Here is a 23,496-nt window from a genome sequence, read left to right as displayed (position 1 = left end):
GAGCTAAGGATCATTTTCACTGTCAATGTTGGTTTATAAAGCTCTATAATCAGGTTATAAGCAGATTTAAGGACATTTTAAGTGTTTATTAATGTCAAGTGTTTGTCAACAATTATATAGAATTTCATTTTTATATGTTATATATTTAATATTATATATTTTGTCTGTCCACAGGATGAGTTGTAGATAACAGATGCTTAGATCTGCTCACAGCTACAAACCAGTTATTACATGTTTATGGACGGACTGGTCAGGAGTAAGAGGAGGATTTAAAACCAAGTATTTTAAATTGTTGGACAAAACAAGACATCACCATGGAAATGTTTAACGATTCTCTGATGTCTTGTAGAGAAAATAATCAGTTTATGTTTCTGGAAACCTAAATCAATCATGATCTTTATAGGGAAGTTTACCCTTTGAAACCTGAGAGCAAATTGGCTTGATTTGTTTTAAAAACATGTGAAGAAGGCAACGAGCAACGAGAGAAGACATGACCCAAAGAAATTTGTAAAAAGAGAAAATTAAAACAAGATTAGTATATAAAAAAAGTTAAAAACAAAAAAACAAGGAAATAACCTGAAAAATGCTTAAAAAATAAAATGATTCTGTGCCATAATTTAAATATGTAATGATAATAATTATATTTTTTTGTCTTTTTTTATTTATTTTGTTATTTATTTATTTATTTATTTATTTTCTATCTTTTTGTTTTTTTTGAATAATTTTCTAAATTTGCGGGACATTTACCAAATGGCTCAATCCGTTTTTTCCCATGTTTTTGAAAGAAATTGCGCCAATTACAGTAGCTCAGGATTCAAAGGTTTAAATACTTGCAAAAGTCGTCTGAGAGCAGCACAAGAACAGTGATGTCGCACCAGGTTGTAAAGGGTCAAAGCAAAGTGTTAATGAGTTAACTTTTAAAAAAGACAAAGATGTAGCAAAGCCATTTTTCAGAAGCTTAAATTATTCTCAATTTTTTTGCTAAAAAACATGAACATATCATCAAACTGATACATTTTTGATCGTCTCATCAGTCATCCATCGATTCATAGAAGGGTGCATGTGTAGCTCTGCGTTCACACTGCGAGCGAAACAGCAACAAGCTACAACTCATTTTCAATTGAAGCTGCTGACATGAAGCCACAAACTGATGCCAGACACTTGTCGCTGCTGATGGGCGCCACTAACTGATTTTCCAGCGCTCCAATGATGCAGTGACGCATCAACCAATCATATGTTTTTGTTTTTTGCTGTGGCGCTGTGTTATTGACCTCTGTTAGATGAAGCTATGCGAGCTGTCTGTGCACACAGTGATGCAACTGTGATGTTAAAATGGGGCTGATGAAAAGCAGATTCAAACCTTAGATGACGAGCAGTCGAGGTGTTTGTGGCAGCTAACAGACACACACGTCCATCATGATGTAAATATGCATAATGTGCATCAAGGGAAATGTAGGATCCAGAATAACTAATGATGAGAAAAGGAAAAGAAGACAGCAGATGACTTTATCTGTTCTCACGCAGAACAGCTGGAAACAGCAGCTGAGGCTCATGGGTAGTGTCGTCTTGGAGACAGAACAAAACTAATCAATCAGGTCAACACATTCTCACTCCAATCTTGTCACATATCGACGTTTGATCGTAGACTTTCCACGTCAAGAAATGATGTGAAAGGTCCCAAGTGTGACGCCGTGTCAACTTCTTGTTACATGCATTGTCTGTTTTCAAAATACGCCTCTGTTTTCACAGGAAATGTACAGTTTGCATACAGTCTCTTTCAGAATAAAAGCACTACGTTGGTTCAACATCTTGGATTGATGTTTTTGACTTCAACAATAAACACACGTGGTTATGTTTAGAAAAAAGAACAGGGTTTGGCTTCACATTCATACGGGAAGTGACCACTGGGCTCTCGGGTAAAAGTCAGTGGTTGTTGGATCCATCCACCACCCATCTCGATCTGATCCTCGTTCTGTTTGAGTTTTACCAATAAAACGATTGCCATCATCAGCTGATCAGAAAACACAGGGTTGATTCTTCAGTAGTTTGACCTGTTGGACTCACCGTAGTTGTGTTTGTCTACAGTTCAGTGAGTCAATAATCAGAGAGACATGTTGGTGTTAAGTTTGGATCAAAATTTAACCATTGTTTATCTTGTTGTTTTTGCGTTGTTGACCTCAGACTGAAACAATCAGAACAATGGACGGTAACAAATACACGTCCCAACATGTCCTCACAAAAATAGAACAAACACACACACACACACACACACACACACACACACACACACACTGTGAAGACCTGCTGGTTAAATCTGTACATACATGCTGCCTGAGGATTCCCTGTGTGTGTGTCACAGTGTGTGTGTGTCAGACAGCAGTAATCCCCGTCCTGTTATTTCAGTCTGCAGGACAGCCCCTGATCCACCACTGTGTGTGTGTAAGTGCGTGTTTATCCCACATAGTGAGGACTGTGATCCCATGTTAAAGGTTAGAGGTCACAGATGTCCTCAGACAGCTGGAGCGACACACAACAACATTTCACTGTGTGTTTTCATGTCGTCAGGGTGGGGCTGCAATGGTATACCGTGATATTAGAATATCACGGTATACACTCATACACCACTGTTACAGACGTGCGCATGCAGACTCTCAATTGTATGTTGCATGGACAGCAGGGGTCGCGTTAACCGGATATTCTCAGTCATTGACCGTTTTTTTACAACATGACCGTCGGTCATTTTGACCGGTTGCAATTACCACCCCTGCCCACTTGGCGGCGGAGTGCACAGTCAGTGGTTTAAGTGGCTGCTGTTTTCACACTGCAGAGAAAAGGTCATTCATCTGTCGCTCTGATGTAGCGTTGTTGACATAACGCACTGGACACACCGGACGCGGAACCGAAGCGCAGCGCCCAGCAGCGGAGGCAGTTTTCAGTCAGCGCCCATGTTAACCTATCTGACTGTCCACACAGGCCGCTGAGCAGAGCGGAGCGCCCGCGGAGTAGAGGCAGCACTTCAGTTCGGCGTCTGGTCTATTTTTCACGGGAGCCACGAGCACTTCTGTCAAGCTGGATAGAGTGGATCGTACCAAACAGGAAGTCTGACACAGAAAAGACGAGAGAATCTGGCCAATTTTCAAAATAAAATAACAACAGCACGCACTGAGGGACGTGCGGAGAAAATACTGTTTTTATAATTAAAAAAAACACAACAGTGCATAACCGAACACATTTTTCAATACCCTAATCATTTCATTACAATTTTAATTTTGTGTCACCGAGCCTACAGGCATAACTACATAACGCCCTGGACACACCGGAAGCGTTAGTGCCGTCCGGTGTGTCCAGGGCAAAGCCTAATGGCACGGGTGTGTGGATGTCTGTTCATCTTTTTGTTCATGTCCTTATTAATGCACACTTTATAACTTGCTTGTTGGATTTATTAAAAACGAACGAATGAAAACTAAATGTCTTTGAATATCTTTATTATCATTTAAAAACGAAAATTAAAATGACCGGTAAAAATAGATTATGACCGGATTTTTATGATCCTGTCGGTCAAAATGACCGGCGACGAAAAAGTCTAGCGCAACGTCTGACAGAGATTGCAAAATACATATTTTCGATTGTTGTTGTAATAATAACGTTGGCCTTACATTCACAATTGTTTATTTAATGCAGCAATAGAGACTTTTCTACCAGCAAACGCACTAGCTCGCTAGCTAACGTCTCCTTATCAGCTCCTTAATCATGGATCCATAGAGAATATAGCAACTTCCACCAGAGTTCATTTTAGGAGGACCACTCCAAGGAAGTGTGTCCTTTGTTTAGATTTTCAAACAGATGATGGATCATAGATACGTGTTTCCGGCTGCCAGCGTTAGCTAGCTGAAAAGTTGTCTATTTCCACTTTAATTAAAACTGTTGCCGTCTGTTGATACTTGGACTTGGATTAGTGCTAAAATGGATGATCTGGAGGAACAACTGGTTCCTCCGGACTATGTATTCTAGCATTAACCCTCGACTAGACTTTTCTGCTAACTAAGTTAACTAATGCTAGCAGCCAGAAACAAACAACTATGATTCCCTGTTCGTTAACTGTGCTGTAATTTAAACAAAGAACACATTTTATCACAGTGGTCCTTCCAAAATGAGTAGTGGTTGAATCGGGGAGTTGATACACAGACACTAGCTAGTGTTAGCATAGGAAGCTAGCTGAAATGTTGACTAATCCCACTACCGTAAAGTGATTGACTGAAATAATTATATTCATTCATTTGGCCAAATACACACTACAAAACAACATCTGGAAGAAGATCTGCTCTGTACGTAGGCTATGATACGGTGCTGGTTGTGTGTTGTCCAGGTGGCTAAAGACTAAGCATGTGTACGGCCCCTTAAACTCCAGATTGATTACGTGACTGCTGACCCCTCTCTACGCTGCAGTATGCTCAGTAAACATACGGCCCTATCACTGTGTGTTATATGATGTTGTAATGTGGTGTTGTGTTTGTGTTGCAGGCGGCCTGTGCTCTCTGACTATAGACAAAGCTCTCCCAGAGGATGAAGGACAGTATAAATGCAGGGCCGAGAATGCAGGAGGAAAAGCTGAATGTTGCTGTATGGTTCTCGTCGATGGTAAGAACTTCATTCTTCATCATGTTCACAGCTTCACATATATATGTATCTGAAATTAAATAACTCCATCTGTGTCCACTGAACAATTAAGTTTCTATAACTGTCTGAATAAACATTTACATCAGTTTTCTTTTTTACTCTGAAGGAGTTACAAAACTCCCTTCAAAAATCTGAGAATTTAATTTTCCCTCCTTCATACTGACAATACTTTTTAATACTGACGCACTGTCTTAACTTTTTCATAACTGTTACCTTTTTATTTTTAATTCGGCCAAAGTTCCCATCTCTGTTTCAGAGTCTTTCAGTTTGTCTTTACACTTTCAGTTAAATCTGATTTCTTTGATTTTCTGTGTAGAAAAGAAAAAAGATATAACAGGTATTTATTGGGTGAGAGGCAGGGTTCACCCTGGACAGGTCGCCAGACTATCACAGGGCTGACACATAGAGACAGACAACCATTCACACTCACATTCACACCTACGGACAATTTAGAGTCACCAATTAACCTGCATGTCTTTGGACTGTGGGAGGAAGCTGGAGCACCTGGAGGAAACCCACGCTGACACAGGGAGAACATGCAATCTCCACATTGAAGGGCTCCCCCACCCTGGATTCGAACAAGGAACCCTTTTGCTTTGAGACAAAAGGTTTTAAACCCCTTCGGTTTCATGATAGAAAGTGAAATGAGATATAAAAGGTTCCTGATTTGTTCTTGCTTCGGACATTAGATATTAAATATGAAACTCCATCTTGAATTACTTGTAATGTCATCATTGTGTTTGAATTGTCTGTTACATTTTTATTCTAGAAACATCCATCTTCATATCTCGTTATGTAACCTGCAAACCAAATACAGCTTCTTTAATATCCTGCATCTTTAGTGAACTCTGATTTGTACTCCTGTCATATCAGGAGAAACACTCACAAAGCTCAGTTTAAAAATGTGGCACTTTAAACTCATCTTGCTGTGAGTTAAATCATCTATTAAATGTAAAACTTAATTGTAATCTAGTTATAATAGTAATTTAATCTGTAATTCGGCTCATAATCAAGAGGTTGTTTTGTTTTATAAACTGAGACAAGTCACAGATTGTTTAAGTGAACACGGCAGAGAAGAAGAAAACAACCTCCTCCTCGTTACTTCCCAGAATTCCTCAGCAGTCTTTGTCTGCTCGGAGCTTCCTGTAATTAAAATAAATCGACACAAACAGAGTCGGTCTGTTTTTATCAAACTGCTCTGTATCAGATTCCTGGAAACAACGTGCAGCAAAGCATGATGGGAGTTCAGTCAGAGCTGGTTCTTCCACAGCAGCACGCTGACAGAGATCATCAGAGATCAGTTTGTTAATTTGGGGTGAAGTATTTATGGAGGAAACTTTCTATGTATTCAGAGAAGCTGCTGTTCCACACATGAAGAACCCTCAGAGGATCATGTTCTGTTTAATGTTCCCATCAGTTCACTCAACAGTTTACAGAACAGTTAACTGTGTCGGACGTGTTGAAGTACGTGAAGATATTTAGAGTGTCCCTTGACACAAGAACACATATCTGAACATAGCTGTAGATGTTCAGTTACATTTATTAAAATACTTCAGACTTCTCCCCTCTCCATATGTTCCTGTCATCCTGTTCATTAAGGAGAGTTTGCATGTTCTCCTCATGTCAGTGTAGATTTTCTCTGGGTGCTCCAGCTTCCTCCCACAGTCCAAAGACATGCAGGTTAATTGGTGACTCGTGAATGGTTGTCTGTGTCTGTAGCCACATTCCCACCAAACACTTTCAGTATGGTACCTTTGGAACCAAAAGTAACCCTTCAGACATGGTACCTAGACCCTCGGTCCATTTAGTGTTTCCAGCAGAAACAGTCCTCTTAAATGTGGGCGGGGTTGTTGTCACTCACTGCTCCGTCCAGCACTCACTGTATTTCCTCCTTTATCAGTCTGCACCTGGTTTATCGTCCACAGAACGAGGCTGCACGCCGACATTTTCAGAACAAAATAGAACAGGCTGCAGTGAGAGTCTCTCTCCATGGGATATTTAAAAATAGCAGCTTTGTGCTTTTAGTCCTTCTCAGGCAAGCTCAGGGGTTTAGCGTAGCTGGAGCGCTCTGCAACGCTTTTATTTTGAGGATTAGAATATATGCAATTTACATAATCCGGTTGAAACACTTGAAGATTAACTCATTACTAAAAGTGTCATCCAAGAGAGACAATAAAAACTAAAGTGATGGTCAAAGTTGTCACAGTGAAATTTAAGGTGTGCTGATGGATTCGCGTCGTCAACTCATGCATTGCAGTCGGCCCAGTGAATGAAGTTATTTTTTCTCAGACTCCAGCTGCTGTGAGAGGCAGCAAAACATCCTTTCATTTTATAGTTACAGTTTACTAATAAAACTCTCCACAGTATGAACAGTGGTTACATGAGCCTCAAAACCAGACACAACTCAGCCCTGAGCAGAGTGACCGTCCTCTACTGACCAATCAGACTGCAGTGTTCACAGCTCCACCTTTTAGGACCAGATCTGTGTGCTAGGTACCCCAACAGAGGGGGGACCAAACATGGGGACAGTACAGAACGGTTCCATTGGTACCATCTAGGGGTGTAAATCAACGGTGTCATCATGATATGATATTCTATCAATTCTTTGGACAACAATACGATATTTGCCAATATTAAGAAGTCTGTCACAATTCGATGCGATTCAGGGACCTGCGGTTGATATCAGACGATATTATGTGGTCATTTAACACAGTGTGTTACAGAAGCAGCTGCCACTACTTTCTTTCTTTTTCTTACCCTGCCTCTCGCCCAATGTCAGCTGGGATAGGCTCCAGTGACCCCTGTGACCCCCAACAAGTGGTTACGAAAAATGAATGAATTGGTTTGAAGAAAGATTTTAACAAAGTGAAACAGTCTATGTATACGTCTAAAACTCTGTCTATGTGTCTCTATATGTCTCCGTGTGTCTCTGTGTATCCTACAGATCCGACAGAGAACTCTCCAGCTGACAAGAAGTCCAAGAAGGCGACTCCGACCTCAGAGAGTGAGTTTCCAAAATATGCAGCAGCAGCTTCTTTCCTTTTGTCCCAATAAGGAGCTGCAGGCTGGGAGCACTGGTTCCCACACACACACACACACACACACACACACACACAGTTGTATTTGTGAGTGTGTGATTATTATTCAGAGCTCTTCTGCACTTAAAGACCACGTTTCCCATCAGCCCCTCTACTTTCTGCACCCCCTCCCATACAACTACTGAAAACATTTTCCATCAGCCTCTCAAGGCTCCTTCATCAGTCCTCAGTCTGTCCTCTAACATTCTTGGATGTCTTAGAGTGAATGAACAGTTTGGTCTATTTTAATGTCCCCACTTGTTGTTGTTGTTGTTGTTGTTGTTGTTGTTGTGGCTAACAAGCATCAATTTCTCATCATGTCCCCTGTGGATTGGGGGACATGTCCTCCTCACTTTGATAGTTTCATATTGACTGTCTGTCTGGAGATGATCTGATTGTTCTGTATGGTATTATTCATGTGGGTTGCTCTTGATGATGTCAGAGGTCAGAGGTGGTTTCTGTGGCATTTCCTGCTGTTTCCTGATTGGCTGGTTTGTAAGGGTCATTTTGTCATGTGACGGCATTCAAATTTTGTTGGAATATATCGGAGAGTAAACTCACTTCCTCCTTGGTAACCTGGCCATCTACCTAGCAGTAAACCCACCTCATCAGCTACCACTACACCACTGTCTGTATTATCAGCTCCACCTCCTGACAGTAGGAGGAAACACTATGGAGAGAGCTGGCTAATATATCTAACCCAAAACACACTGACTTCAAGATGAGAGAACAGGAAGTGCTAACATGCTAACATGCTAACTCGTTTCCGAGTACTAATTCTTGGGGCACAGTTTAGTTACTGATAATCAGATACACTTATAAAACTACCTGCTTTTAGTAAACAGGAGGTTGCTGTCAGTGTGTGCTGACGTGCCACACATAACATGATGATCGCTGTTCTTCTGTTAATGTTTCTCTGGTAATGGTGGACTGAGTGGACCCAGTAAAACCAGTTCTGTTCTCATCCGGTTCAGCTGAAAATTATACAGTGTGAGACATGTAAAGCATCAAAGAGTCTAATTCAAGTACATATACATACATATATATATATATATATATATATAACTCCGCCCCTTTTTGCAGGGAGTAGAACTATAACACCTACATTAGGTGCACTACAAATTTTACATGATGTACATTACTACTTTCGAATTTCCTGTGCAATATTTTCACAGCAGCAGCAGTCGATGGTAGAGGGGTCCGTCTCTGTCTCTGTGTGCAGCAGCAGCAGTTTGTTTGTCTTCAGCTCTCAGTGGAAAATCTGCTCTTATCTTTATGATCCAACTCTTAATCCTTCCTGTGTGTGTGTGTGTGTGTGTGTGTGTGCATACCTCAGTGTTGGTTCAGTGCTGTTGATGGGTGTCTGTGAACATGGACTAAACGTACCGTCCAGTTTCTGAAACCTGAAACCTGAAACAGGACTCAGTGAGAGCTCAAAGTTGCATTCACACACACCCAGATGACGTGTGAGACGGTGAACGTGGTGCAGAACAAATCATTCAAATCAGTCGAATTAATCATAAAAACACTGATCAGACTGCCTCCAGAGTTTCAGTATTTGGTTTGTAAAGGTGGAGTTTAAAGGATGGAGGAGTCTGTTGGAACATTAGCTGACTGATGCTGCGTTCAGGTCATATATGGGATGGATGGTGACGATGGAAAGATTCCCATGTTCAGACGGTTGTACGATGTTAAAAATACTCTGCATGGTCAATAAAACACTTTCATTATATTTAGGTTGAATTACTTTAAATACCAGCGCTGTGATTTAAGTCAGATTCTTCTGTGCTCACTATTCTGAGCACATTAATGTGTTTATACTGAGAAGTACTGTACAGTGCAGTTTACTGATTAATCAGTTCAGTCAGGAGAGACTCATTCTCAGAGAAATAAATATTTATTTATGCACATAAGGAATGAAAAATGTGAAAACTCATTGGTGATTAGACCCCATGGAGATGGTATATGTTTAGGAGGGCAATGAAGCTGGTTCCCAACTGGTGGGCTGCGGCCCAAAAGGGGTCCATGGGTCCATCCTGCGCACCAATACAGCCGGACCGAGACCTTCTTGAAGAGGTGGTCTCGGTCCGGTTCCAAAGGAACTCTGGTGCGGTTGGTTTGTGGTGAGAAGGTGTTCCGACCTGGATGTGAAGCAACTGCAGTCACATGACACATTGTTTGGGTTAAACATGAGCATGTTACAGTCCTGGAGGATTATTAATGTGCACCTCCTCCTGTACTGCCTTAATATGCACATTCAGCACATCCAATGCATCAAAACATTGTTTTCTAGTTGGAGCCGCGCCTCGTTTTCAAACTGTATGGTTTGACTAAAATGAACAATGACAGCAATATAGTCCACGATGAGCAGCGCTAAAATCAACCTGCGTAGTTGTCCCTCCATTGTGACATTAGAAAGTGTCACATTTATCTTGCAAGTGTACTCTTCTTCAACGTTTGCTTTACTTCCTGGATTTTTCCCACATGGAAATTCTGACCAATCAAGAGCAGCTTTCTCACACAAGGCATTTGATCTGGTCCACTTGTAAATGCTGCCGTGAGAACACAAACCAACTCTAGGCAATTATACAACTTTGGAACAACATGAGTCCCTGATTCAGACCAAAGGAGACGACTCTAGGGCTGACAGCAGCCTAAGGAGAAATCTGGAGGTGGTGAGGATGAGATGAGATGAAGAAGTACTAATGATCTGAATGAGTAGAGGAATGGGTTTTGGAGAGCTCGTCCTGCACTGCGATGGTTCTGCCTAAAACTACAGCTGACAGCAGCAGAGCAGAGAGCAGATTTAAAATGTGACAGTAGCATCCTGATTGGCTGACAGAGATCGTGGCGAAGTTTGATTGAATAACTAGAGGAGTGAAAACTCAAAGTCAGCTGAGCAGAGGAAGCGGTGGGATAGAGAAAATTCTGAATGAATGTTTTCCTGGTTGAACTTGGGCTGAGCTTCATTACCTGGATGGTTCGACCAACTCACCGCGGTGAACACTGAAGCATTGTACAAATGTGTGTATTCTTCACTACTGCTGTACTGCTGTTTGACAGAATGTTGTTTATTGGCTTTATTCTGTAATAATTTTGTACCACAAATGATGCACACAAATGCTAACGTTACCTTGTTAGCAAGCTAACAGCAGCACATTTAATCAAGTGTTGACAATACATGTTATTGCACGAGTTTTAAATATTCACAGAATGCAGCAGCTATCTTTAACTCAGTAGATCAGCTGGTGATAGAACCAGATGTTAACAGCCACAGACATTCAGAGATACAGAAACATACCATGAATACACTTTTATTTTTGATACAACCAATGAATAAATATAGAAGAAGACAAGTCAGCAAACAAGCAGATATTTTGACAATTATTAGTCAGATGTTTGCAATAATGCTCTGCCCAGTTGCATTTCACAGAGTAGAAGAAGAGCTGTCAGTATATGTCATTTGCTGGAATATTCCAGAGTGTTCAGATTGACAGGTTGGCAACAGTAACTAAGGGAGGCGTGGCTTAGCTAACTGTCAGTGACAGCCTCGGTGTTGATGTGTAGACTGGTCAGACTGCTGGTGGGGAACTGGTTATTATGGTCATTCCACATTTCATAGACAAGGCATTAATGATGAACTGTGCAGCTGATCAATGATGTCGCTCATGGATTACCTGATGACCTGATAACTGGTTGTGAAAACCATGTCATGTCATGTCATATTGTCTCACCATGATATCACAGAGGATTTAACAATTATCATAGCTTAATTTTAAGTGGATTCTCATTCATTTCGAAGCTAGCATTTCCCTCTGCTTCCAGCTTTTGTGCTAAGCTAGGCGAACCATGCCCTGATGTGACACTGATTATTTACAGGCAGCTAACATAACGTTAGCTACACTAACATTTTGTAACTACCTAACATTTACTAACTTAAACATATTGTTATCTTAGCTGTCTGTTTGTTCCTACGGTGGCTAGCAGTTTCCCCTTGCTTCCAGCCTTTGTGCTAAGCTAGGCTAACTCTGTCCTTAAATTAGCTATATCTAATGTTAGTATAACTTCCCCCCATTATTATTAACCATATCGAAACTAGCAAAGTATTTTATGGCAAATGGAGCTTAAAAAGAATTTTGGAGGTTGATTTTGGAGTTTCACTTTTTTACTCTTTTAATGGCACTAAGCTAACATGTTCACCCTGCTTCCAGCCTTTATGCTAAGCTAGGCTAAACACGTCCTGCTGTGACTGATTATTTACAAACAACTAGTATAACATTAGATACACTAACATTTTGTAACTACCTAACATTGACTACCCTTAAACATATTGTTAGCTTAGCTAGCTGTTTGTTGCTACTCTGACTAACGGTTTCCCCTTGCTTCCAGTCTTTGTGCTGAGCTAAGCTAACTCTGTCCCTTACATTAGCTATACCTACATATGTTAGCATAACTTCCCCCCATTGTTAATAACCGTATCTGACAACTGGAGCTGAAATTTTTACTCTTTTAATGGCACCAAACCTTTTACAGCTACCTAACATTGTTTACCTATAAACCTACTTCTGTCTTTGCTAATGTTAGCTCTTTGCCACACTGGCGAGCAAATTTCAGACCCTCAGCTAGGCTAACACCTCCTGGACTTACAACTGTCATTAACACAAAAGCTAATGCTACTTCCTAAGTTAGATACGCTAACGTTTTGTAGCTACCTAACATTGTTTATTGATAAAACTACTGTTATCTCTGCTAATGTTAGCTGTTTGCCACACTGGCTTGCAAATTTCAGATATTCAGTCTTTTCTAAGCTAGGCTAACACCTGTCATTTACACAAAAGTTAATGTTACCAACTAAGGTTAGATGTGCTAACTTTTTGTAGCTATCAACATTGTTTATTGTTAAACCTACTGTTGTCTCTGCTAATGTTAGCTGTTTGCTACACTTTCAGACCTTCAGTCATGTCTAAGCTAGGCTAACACCTCCTGGTATAACACCTGTCATTTACAAAAATGCTAATGTTACTAACTAAGATAAGATATGCTAACTTTTTGTGACTATTATGAAGTTTAGCAGTTTAGAAACGAGAAGATTTTCTTAAAGTAACAACACAATGAACTACAGCCTCAAAAAGGAATGAAAGAAAGAGATATACTGCATGTACTGTGGAGTTAATCAGAAACACTTTAAGTACTTTAACTTTGCTGATGACATACTTTAACTTGAGTAAGGTTTTGAAAACAGGACGTGTACTTGTAGTGGGGTATTTCCACAGTGTGGTATCAGTAGTCTGAGTACTTGTTCCAGCTGTGTCTCTGTATGTGAGGCTGATTAATGTGCTGAATGTAACAGTGAGTCCTCTGTAGAGTTGAACCAACAGATCGGAGCTGACAGCGGAGAGAGGGATGACCCGGGGGGAGGATGTTCTGCTATAAAACGGTTCAGAGCTCTTCATGGCTCCTCTCCCACACTTCCATTTAAGGCCTGGTTTCCCCGACTCTCGCTGACTCTGCCTACTCTCTCAGACTTTGTTTTACTTCACTGATTCAAAGTCTCCTTTTAAGAAGCTCCTTGTCTTCACGCTGACCGTCCTCAGGCTGCTTCTCACTCAAATAAACTGCTCCTAAATGTTGGATTGGAGACAGAAAGATATGATTTAATGTTTAGAGTAAAGAACTACAAATATGCTGTATTTGTAGTTCTGGCTTCAGATTGTTGTTGTTATTGTTCTGGAGTTGTCGTTACATCTGTCCACATTCTGCTGTTGTATTGTTAGTTACAGCCCGATCACTTCGTCAGGGACAGATACAGATATGGATATTTAAGAGTTAAATAAAAGTCTGTTTATGTCTTTGCATGTGTTACCTCTCTCAGTGACAGCTTGCTGGCTCTGTACCGTAGTTGGGAACATACTGGCTTGTTAACATCAGTTTTCTTGGCTTGTTATTAGCTGGTAACTAGCTTCTAGCGGGCCAGACCACTCTGCAGAAGGAGGGATGGCGAGGCGTTCGGGTGCCGTTCACCAACAATGGCTTTATTGCAGTCTCCACCACAAAACAATGAACATGGCCTTCTCATGAGGTTGAACAGGAGTCCTGAGCTTATTTAGACACATTATTCTGCTGACTATCGTCACTCTTTGCCGTCTGCCATCTTCACCATGAAGCCCCGAGAGAGTTGCTTCCCTCCATACACACCGAAGCACACACCACAGCCTCACAGGTTACCCACAAAGCCACTCCCCTTATAGGGGAAAAAGGGTGAACCGGTAACACAACATACATCTTTTTCTCATAGAGCAGTTCGTATGATGTCCCTCGAATCTGCACCCCATGAATGACGCGATGTCCTTAATGTACAGCTACATAATTAATGGAGCGTTACAGAGGTTAGGTTTAGGAAAAGAAACACGGTGAGGACGCATGTTGAAATGACTCAGAGCTTCACGATTCTACACGAATCTGAACCCGCAACTCCAGGGGAAAGTCTTGGATGAAAGTCTGTTTTTTTGTAACCCATCCACCAGCCTCCCTCCTTACAAGCGCTCGTGCAATGCAGTATAAAGTTTTATAAACAGTAACAATGACATAACATGTCAATTAACAGTCATCTACTGTCTCTGTTAAATGATGGCTGATCTCGTCCTCTGCTTGGAGGGTAATTAGCTCCTGGACCTCATTGTTTTCACTATTTGCAGACATTTTTGGCCTTTGTTCTTCTTCTTTCAATTAGCTGCTAACTGCTAGCAGCTACTTTTTATATCTCCTGCTATGGAGATTTAAAAAGAAGTTGTTGGAGGTGTAGGTGGAGATTCTGCACACATAACACATCCTCAAAACGTCACACTCGTCCCAATCATGCTGGCTGTCCTGTCTATACAGACATCTATTCAGCGCTGTTACTTCCTCCGCTGGCTCTTAAAGGCGAGACAGTTCTATCCCATCATTCTGTGATCGTATCTTTTATACAGAAGGGCGAGGCATGACATTCCTGTCTTCAACAGGCAGTGTAAAAGAGGCTAAAAACGACACTACCATGCTAATGTTCAGCAGGTATAATGTTCACTATATTCACCATCTTAGTGTAGCACATTAGCATGCTAACATTAGCTAATAATCAGTAAACACAGAGTCCAGCTGAGGCTGATGAACGTCATCCATTCGGGGTTTGGTCATAAAACAAAGATCAGTTAGGTTAGGTTTCTTGTGTTGTTCATAAGGTAATGATGTCGCTCAGCTTGGACTTTTGGTTTCACTTGGGACATGAACAATGATCTCATGAGTGAAAGTCCTGTTGTTGTTTAACTTGTCCATCCACTCTGACCTCCTCCTTACACCAACTCTGTCACTGTGTCACCTGACCTCCTCTTTAGCTCCCGTCACATGTCCTAGGACAGCCCACAGCTCACATAAGATGAGAGTTCTGATTTCTACGTCTCTGTTGCTGTGTTAGTGTCTGTGGTCTGACTCCACCCGACCCACTGTCCCTCAGGAACAAACACAGAAAGAGATGGGCAGACTGTCACAATAAGAGTCTCTCAGTCTTATCTGTCTGCTGATGTTCTGTATCATGTATGATGAGACCAACATGTTGCTGGGGTTTTTTTCCTGCAGGTTGTTGAATCTGCTCTAGTCTTACTTGTTTGGAATAATGAACATTTTCCATCAGCGCAGAGAAATATGAACAAACAGTTAAGATAGTTGTCCACTCTGTTAGCATGCAGGTCGTAGTAACATCAGCCATGAATAACAGCTGGAAGAGATAATACTTAACAAGACGGTTGAGCTGTTACTGACAGTTCTCAGTTGTAGACTTTTAGACTTTTTCAGTTTGTCTTGGTCGATTTTGAAACTATTACACTTGACATTTTCAAACATCTTGCGTTGCGATCTGTATCTGTCAGCTCTCACATGTGGTCAAAGTGTCCCAGTTTTAGTAGAGATGAACTGCTGAGAGAGTCAGAGTCACAAAACTAAGTTTAGTGTGAGAATAATTCATGTTTAAGCAAAATGAATAATGTTGGATAACTATGTCTGAATTTATGGGCTATTTGGGATTGTGGGAGTAAGGCACATAAATATATATACAGTTTATATAGCATTGGGATCAGCCCTTTTTTCCATCCATGTCTTCGGAGCTGTTTTCAGTTTCAGCAGTTTGATTAAACACTGCTTTGTTAGACAAAATAGACTCAGGCTGCTTTCAGACCTAGAGTCGTCTCCTTTGGTCTGAATCAGGGACTCATGTTGTTCCAAAGTTGTATAATTGCCTAGAGCTGGTTCGTGTTCTCACGGCAGCATTTACAAGAGGACCAGATCAAATGCCTTGTGTGAGAAAGCTGCTCTTGATTGGTCAGAATTTCCATGTGGGAAAAATCCAGGAAGTAAAGCAAACGTTGAAGAAGAGTACACTTGCAAGATAAATGTGACACTTTCTAATGTCACAATGGAGGGACAACTACGCAGGTTGATTTTAGCGCTGCTCATCGTGGACTATATTGCTGTCATTGTTCATTTTAGTCAAACCATACAGTTTGAAAACGAGGCGCGGCTCCAACTAGAAAACAATGTTTTGATGCATTGGATGTGCTGAATGTGCATATTAAGGCAGTACAGGAGGAGGTGCACATTAATAATCCTCCAGGACTGTAACATGCTCATGTTTAACCCAAACAATGTGTCATGTGACTGCAGTTGCTTCACATCCAGGTCGGAACACCTTCTCACCACAAACCAACCGCACCAGAGTTCCTTTGTAACCAGACTGAGACCATCTCTTCAAGAAGATCTCAGTCCGGTTGTTTTGGTGCACACCTGAGTGTGATTGCTGTGTTCACACCTGCCTAAACGAACCGCACTGAGGGGGCAAACGAACTTGAATTTGATTGAACCGAACCAAACAGGGCAGGTGTGAAACGTCCCGAGTCATTAGTCAAGGTCCACACAGTTTAATACATTCAGTGTCATTCTGAAGTCATCGAGCTAGTTTGCTGTCCCTGATAAGTAGCTGTCCGTTAGCCACTCACTCTACAGCAGGAAACTTCAAAATAAAAGCTCTGTGCTGGAAATTCATTGCCCTTCAGAATACAGTGTGTTTATATGTGTGGTCGCCTGAACAACCTGAAGATCACTGGAGATATACAGATAAATATTTCTCATAATTTTGTTTTTACAGTTAATTTGAAGTAAAGCAGCTTAAAATCTGAAAACACAAACAGAGTGTGTGTGTGTGTGTGTGTGAGAGAGAGAGAGGGAGCTGGAAAACTGTGACCTGAAGTGACCTCTGTATCAGCTGATGTTGTTGAAGCTCATTCATTTTTTTGAACATTTTCCGTCCAGCTGGAGGAAACAGAAACAGCTGATTGGATTCAGTCTGTGATCGATCTGATAGATGTGATCGATCTGATTGATCTATGTCTGCAGTGATCAGTGTCGTTTTGCATCAGAAGCTTCTTATATATTGTTTTCAAGAAACACTAAAAACTGTTTCCTGAGGTGAAGTTTGTTCCTGCTGAGCTGAAGCACCAAACTTTGTGACTCTGCTGAGAACTGTGTTTATTTATTGGTTTATTTAACAGGGACGATGATAATCATGTAGTTAACCCCTGAGGCTCCGTTCCCATCAGAGAGCTGTTAACACCAGGCACTCCTCAGGAAACGCCCAGCTGGGAGCGTTTGAGAGCACATTGTAGGCACGACGATTTTTCAGCTGAGACGCTGTGGTTGCGTTTGGTTGCTATGATATGGAATATGTAAGGAAGTAAACACATCAGCACTTTTTCTGGACGAGGGGAAGGTTGAAGAACGTAGGGAGAGAGGACAGACAGCTGCTCTGAGTGACAAACAATATATAAACATGTTTCTGCTCCATTGTTGTTGCTGTTGTTGTTCAGCACTTGTACATGTAATGTGTTCTGAATTGCATACTTTTTCATTTTACTTTTAGGATGAACTGCAGCTGCACTTAAAAAGCACATACTGTTGCATGAAGTACTTTGACCCTGTTGTTCATATATCTGTTCCCCAATAAGACAAAACACCATTTGACTCTTAAGTTATATAACTGTGCACATTGTAGATATTTGTTTATTTTTCCAAGATTATTTTTTGGCCTTTTGCCTTTATTGGACAGGACAGCGTGAAACGGGGAGAGAGAGTGGGGGGGGTGACATGCAGCAAGCAGTGAGGCAGCACCAATGTACACGGGGCCCCGGCACTATCCACTAAGCTACCGACGCCCCGTACATTGTAGATTTTAACATGTTATAATCACCACAGTGAAATTACATCTGCATTTCTCTGTCGCTGTTATTTTCATAGATCTGGTCATCAGTCACTTGAATGTGCTGTCGTCCATCATTGCTGCTTCTGACAGCTGTTAATCAGCTGTCAGGCTATTTGTGGTTCGATGTGACAGAGAGGATTGTAGGTCAGGATAGTCAGAAAAGCACACTGGCTTACAAACTGCAAAATGTGACCAGATGTAGAAGAACATCCTGGTATTTTTGATATACTGCTTTTGACACATTATGAACTGGGACATACTAAATCTTTTTCTGGTGCACTGAGTCGTGTGGTAGTTTGGTAGTTTGGGTATCGGACCTGCTGACAAACAGACAGTACAAACAGCCAATCAGAGTGCAGCTCTGACAGTCAGCTGACTCTGCAGGACAGAAGCTGGGTGTCACTGAGTCGGCCCGCTGAGACACACAAATCAAACGCTCCTTAAACTGTTAGCACAACCTACTGTGTGTGTGTGTGTGTTTGTGTGCGCATGTGTGTGTTTGTGTGTGTGTGTGTGTGTGTGTGTGTTTGTGTGTGTGTGCTGTTACTATCAACAAGTACTCAGATCCTTTACTGAAGTCAGAGTACTACAGTAATACCACACTGTTATTTTATTATCATTCATCAGCAGACGACATGAGTGTGTCTGTTACAAAGGAGGAGTTAATACTTAGAGCTACATTATAGTCTGATATTAACCAGTCATTACTGATTATAGATCAGTGATCAGGGGATTTTACTGTCCAGTAGATGTCAGCTGGTTATATGTTGAAAATATTTAGTCATTAAGAAATTAATGTTAATTTTTAGACTTCAGTTTGAAGAGCTCAACGCTCAAACAAAGGCCAACACTGGGCCTTATATCATGGCTCTGTACGTCAGCTGCATCTCAGCCTCTGCTGGACAGAGACAGAGGAACTTCATGCGTGAGTGTCAGGATATAAACTCACCTGTGCAGCTGATCCTCAGGTGTGTTTGAATATTGATTAGAGCACTTGTATCGGTCAAACGGAGCTGTAGGAGTTTTGTTTTTGTGCAGACAGAAGTTTCAGACAAACGGACTGAGGGAACAAACTGTTTGATTCGTCCTGTGAAGAAGTGAAAACAGATTCCTCCTGTCTGAACTGCACTCTGGGTATTTTATTAGACTCAGACTGTGGTTAAATGTTGCAGTGATCCTCCGTCTGGAGCTTTTATCTCAGTAAAATGTTCAAAACAGCTCATGTTCAGTAATGTTGGATTTATGAAGGAGACTGATCACGTCTCTTCACATCAAGACACATTTTATTAAAAGTACTCAGGTCCTTTTCTGCAGTAAAAGTACTGTTAGAGTAAATGAAAATGTACTGTGTGTAGTGCAGTATAAAGTGTGTACTTCAGTGCAGTACTGTGTGTAGTGCAGTATAAAGTGTGTACTTCGGTGTGTAACAGTATAGATAGTGTAGTTTCTTCCTCTGCAGCCGTCAGAATAAATAAAACCCTGCAGGAACTATTTCCTGCGTCCTGAGGATCTATTTTTAGATTGTCCATATTTGGTCATCAGAGACGCTCTGTCTCACATTCTTCTTCTTCTTCTCTCTTTTTTTGAACCATAAAGAGGTGGACATACATCCTGATGATTCTGTTACAAGGAACAAGAGGAAAATAATCCACACAGCTGAGACAATAAAAGTTAAATCAATGTTACACCAATATCATAAAACTCCTCTTTAAACTTTAAATGTTCACATATGGAAGAGAAAACAACCACAAGTTTATTTCTCTGAGGGTTTAAACTGATGAGTCATAACTAATATTGAATCTGTCTGAGGAGCTACAGAGCATACCAGGGGAGATTTCTGCAACTCAACAATAACAACATAATAATGTGACAAAAGCTCCTTCGTCTCATGACCGTCCTCACACCTTAACTATGTTCCTAAACTTGACAAATCATTGATAACTGATGGTGATCCATCAGTGTCATCAATAGGCTTTACATGACTCTGACTGTGTCATGGAGGAGGTATCATCTGTGCAGACTTTGTGTCGTCACAGGAATAAAATCGCATTCATGAAAACTTTTCAAATAAAACACTGAGAAACAATCTTCTACATGTAGGTAAGATATTCTGTTAATAAACATCAGTGTGTTCCATGAGACAGACGGCCCCTAGGGAGAGACACCTCTCCTATTTATACATCAGGTCATCTTGTGTCTCTTTGCAGTTCCTCTGCATCTGTGGTCATTTTGTGTCTCTTTGAGGTCATTTTGTGTCTCATTGAGGTCATTTCATGTCTCTTTGTTGTCATCTTGTGTCTCTTTGAGGTCATTTCATGTCTCTTTGCAGTTCCTCTACATCTGTGGTCATTTTGTGTCTCATTGAGGTCATTTCATGTCTCTTTGTTGTCATCTTGTGTCTCATTGAGGTCATTTTGTGTCTCTTTGAGGTCATCTTGTGTCTCTTTGAGGTCATTCCATGTCTCTTTGCAGTTCCTCTACATCTGTGGTCATTTTGTGTCTCTTTGAGGTCATTTTTTGTCTCTTTGTGGTCATTTTGTGTCTCATTGAGGTCATCTTGTGTCTCTTTGAGGTCATTTCATGTCTCTTTGAGGTCATTTTGTGTCTCTTTGAGGTTATTCCATGTCTCTTTGCAGTTCCTCTACATCTGAGGTCATCTTGTGTCTCTTTGAGGTCATTTTGTGTCTCTTTGAGGTAATTTCATGTCTCTTTGCAGTTCCTCTATATCTGTGGTCATTTTGTGTCTCTTTGTGGTCATCTTGTGTCTCTTTGAGGTCATCTTGTGTCTCTTTGTGGTCATCTTGTGTCTCTTTGCAGTTCCTCTGCATCTGTGGTCATCTTGTGTCTCTTTGAGGTCATTTTGTGTCTCTTTGAGGTAATTTCATGTCTCTTTGCAGTTCCTCTATATCTGTGGTCATTTTGTGTCTCTTTGAGGTCTTTTTGTGTCTATTTGTGGTCATCTTGTGTCTCTTTGTGGTCATCTTGTGTCTCTTTGCAGTTCCTCTACATCTGTGGTCATCGTGTGTCTCTTTGAGGTCATTTTGTGTCTCTTTGAGGTAATTTCGTGTCTCTTTGCAGTTCCTCTACATCTGTGGTAATTTTGAGTCTCTTTGAGGTCATTTTGTGTCTCTTTTAAGTCATTTTGTGTCTTTTTGTGTCTCTTTGAGGTCATTTTGTGTCTCTTTGAAGTCATTTTGTGTCTCTTTGTGTCTCTTTGAAGTCATCTTGAGTCTTTTTGAGGTCATTTCATGTCTCTTTGCAGTTCCTCTACATCTGTGGTAATATTGTGTCTCTTTTAAGTCATTTTGTGTCTTTTTGTGTCTCTTTGAGGTCATTTCATGTCTCTTTGCAGTTCCTCTACATCTGAGGTCATCTTGAGTCTCTTTGAGGTCATTTTGTGTCTCTTCGTAGTCATCTTGTGTCTCTTTGTGATCATTTTGTCTCCCTGTGGTAATTTCGAGTCTTTTCCTGGTGGGCACATGAGTGACATTTTGCAGATGGAGGCCAGGGGGCCCTGACAGTTTGCGCCTCCCTGTTCAGTAATCATGGTACAACAGTCAGACCAAAAGAAAAAACATTAAACTGACGTCCAACATGGTGGCATGTCCTCTGCCCTGGTAACCATGGTAACAGGTTTGACTCAGGTATGTTTTGTGTTTCAGGTGAAGCCAGAATAAAGAAACCAACCGCCAAGACTCCGCCCAAACAAGGTGACACACACACACACACTTATATACACTGTAATAATATCCATCTATATATGATTACTGATAATTGATTATTGATCATTGATGTGTGTGTGCAGCTGCTCCTCCTCAGATCCTGCAGTTCCCAGAGGACATGAAGATCCTGGCGGGAGAGAAGGTGGAGATCCTCTGCAAGTTCTCTGGAGCTCCACCCATCAACTGCACCTGGCTGAAGTTCAGGAAACCAGTGAGAGAGAGACACACACACACACACACACACACACTCTGAGGATGCTGTTATTGATCAGCAGGTGGTTTCGTGCTGTGACGGACTGAACAGAAGAAGTTTATAAAATGTGATGATGATGTGTTTCTGAAGGAAGTGATGCATGCTGTGGAGCTGCAGTGCATGCTGGGAGCCTGAGCCTTATTGATCAGCTGCTGTATTTTTATAATATGGGATATTTGTTCCGTAAATCTTTGAGGGTTCATTCCGAAATTGTGTGAGCAGTTTGTTTGTTGTGCCAGGCATTAAAACAGCTGATTTTAGCTCTGTGAACGTTTGAGTCAGAATCATCTGATGACATCATACAACAGTCACACTTTGCAGGACTTTTACAGTAACACAGTATTTTTTTCACCCTGTGGTATTTGTACTTTTCCTGCAGTGAAGGATCTGAGTGGTGCTGAAGCCTCATTATGTTGTGCCTCATGTGTTTTGTGTGTGTGTGTGTGTGTGTGTGTGTGTGTGTGTGTGTGTGTCAGATCCAGGAGGGCTCGTCTGATATCTCCATAGAGAGCACAGACAGCAGCAGTAAACTGACCATCAGCAGCGGTCAGCAGGAACACTGTGGGTGTTACACCATCGAGCTGAGGAACAGCTACGGCCTCCGACAGGCCGCCCTCAACCTCACCATCGTCGGTAACAAACAGCTCTTTGATCTAAGATCTTTCAATATTAATATAATAATATTTTATATTTGGGACAGGCCTTTAATTCCTTTCACATGTAACTGACCTGCAGATCCAAAACACAACACGTAAAGTCGTGCATTAACAGAAAAAATGAATGCAAATGCCACAATTGTGGTGAGCGTCAACAGATGTTGACAAGTGTTAGCTTTTTGCATGTGTTTTTCTTTTTGTATAAGTATGTTAACTATTTGCACTTGTGTAAGCGTTTGTATTTGATTTATAGCTTTTTGCATGTTTGTGTTTCAGCTCTTTACATTTGTGTGTTAGCTTTATGCTTGCGTGTTTTAGCTTTTTGCACGTTAGCTATTTGCACTCAGCGTCTTAGCATTTGCATTTGATGAATAGCTTTTTGCTGTGTTAGCTTTGTTGCATTTGTGTTGTGACTTTGCATTTTTGTTTTCTGTTACTTAAGGAATATGTAAAGTATTTTGTAGGGATGCACCGAATATTCAGTAACCGAATATATTCGGCCAAATATTGCAAAAAAACACACATTCGGTATTCGGTGGAATAAGTTAAAAGCAAGGCCGAATAATAGCGGCGTGTTTTGATAACGCAATCAAACAGCGTGCCGTGACGGGCGGATTAAAATGTTGGCAGTGTGGCGATCCGTCCGTCACCGCACTCGCATTTGCGACTAAAAATAGTTTTGAGCGAGCAAAATAGGCTTAAATCATTCAGCACGCTGTGCGAGCAGCCTACAGATTTCAACCAGCAGCAGAAACGAAAGGCGAATCCCACCGATTGTGGGTTGAACGGGGGTCACAGACACAGACAGTAATGTATTCCTGTCAAATAC

At 41.1% G+C, this 23,496-nt stretch overlaps 1 protein-coding gene across 2 annotated transcripts in view; it reads left to right on the top strand.

The window, feature by feature from the left end:
- mylka (myosin, light chain kinase a) overlaps positions 1 to 23,496 on the top strand; it is a 72,365-nt gene that overhangs the window by 34,752 nt on the left and 14,117 nt on the right. For both annotated transcript variants that reach the window (XM_050049250.1, XM_050049249.1), the window contains exons 19-23: positions 4,522 to 4,638; positions 7,622 to 7,681; positions 21,699 to 21,746; positions 21,842 to 21,969; positions 22,488 to 22,644. In XM_050049250.1, coding sequence (XP_049905207.1) covers positions 4,522 to 4,638; positions 7,622 to 7,681; positions 21,699 to 21,746; positions 21,842 to 21,969; positions 22,488 to 22,644 — 510 coding nt within the window. The remainder of the gene's footprint in view (positions 1 to 4,521; positions 4,639 to 7,621; positions 7,682 to 21,698; positions 21,747 to 21,841; positions 21,970 to 22,487; positions 22,645 to 23,496) is intronic.

This window comes from Epinephelus moara, chromosome 7 (genome assembly GCF_006386435.1).
Source record: "Epinephelus moara isolate mb chromosome 7, YSFRI_EMoa_1.0, whole genome shotgun sequence".
Taxonomy (NCBI): Eukaryota; Metazoa; Chordata; class Actinopteri; order Perciformes; family Serranidae; genus Epinephelus; species Epinephelus moara.
The sequence above is the reverse complement of the archived record's forward strand: the minus strand, read 5'-3'. Positions and strand labels throughout refer to the sequence as shown.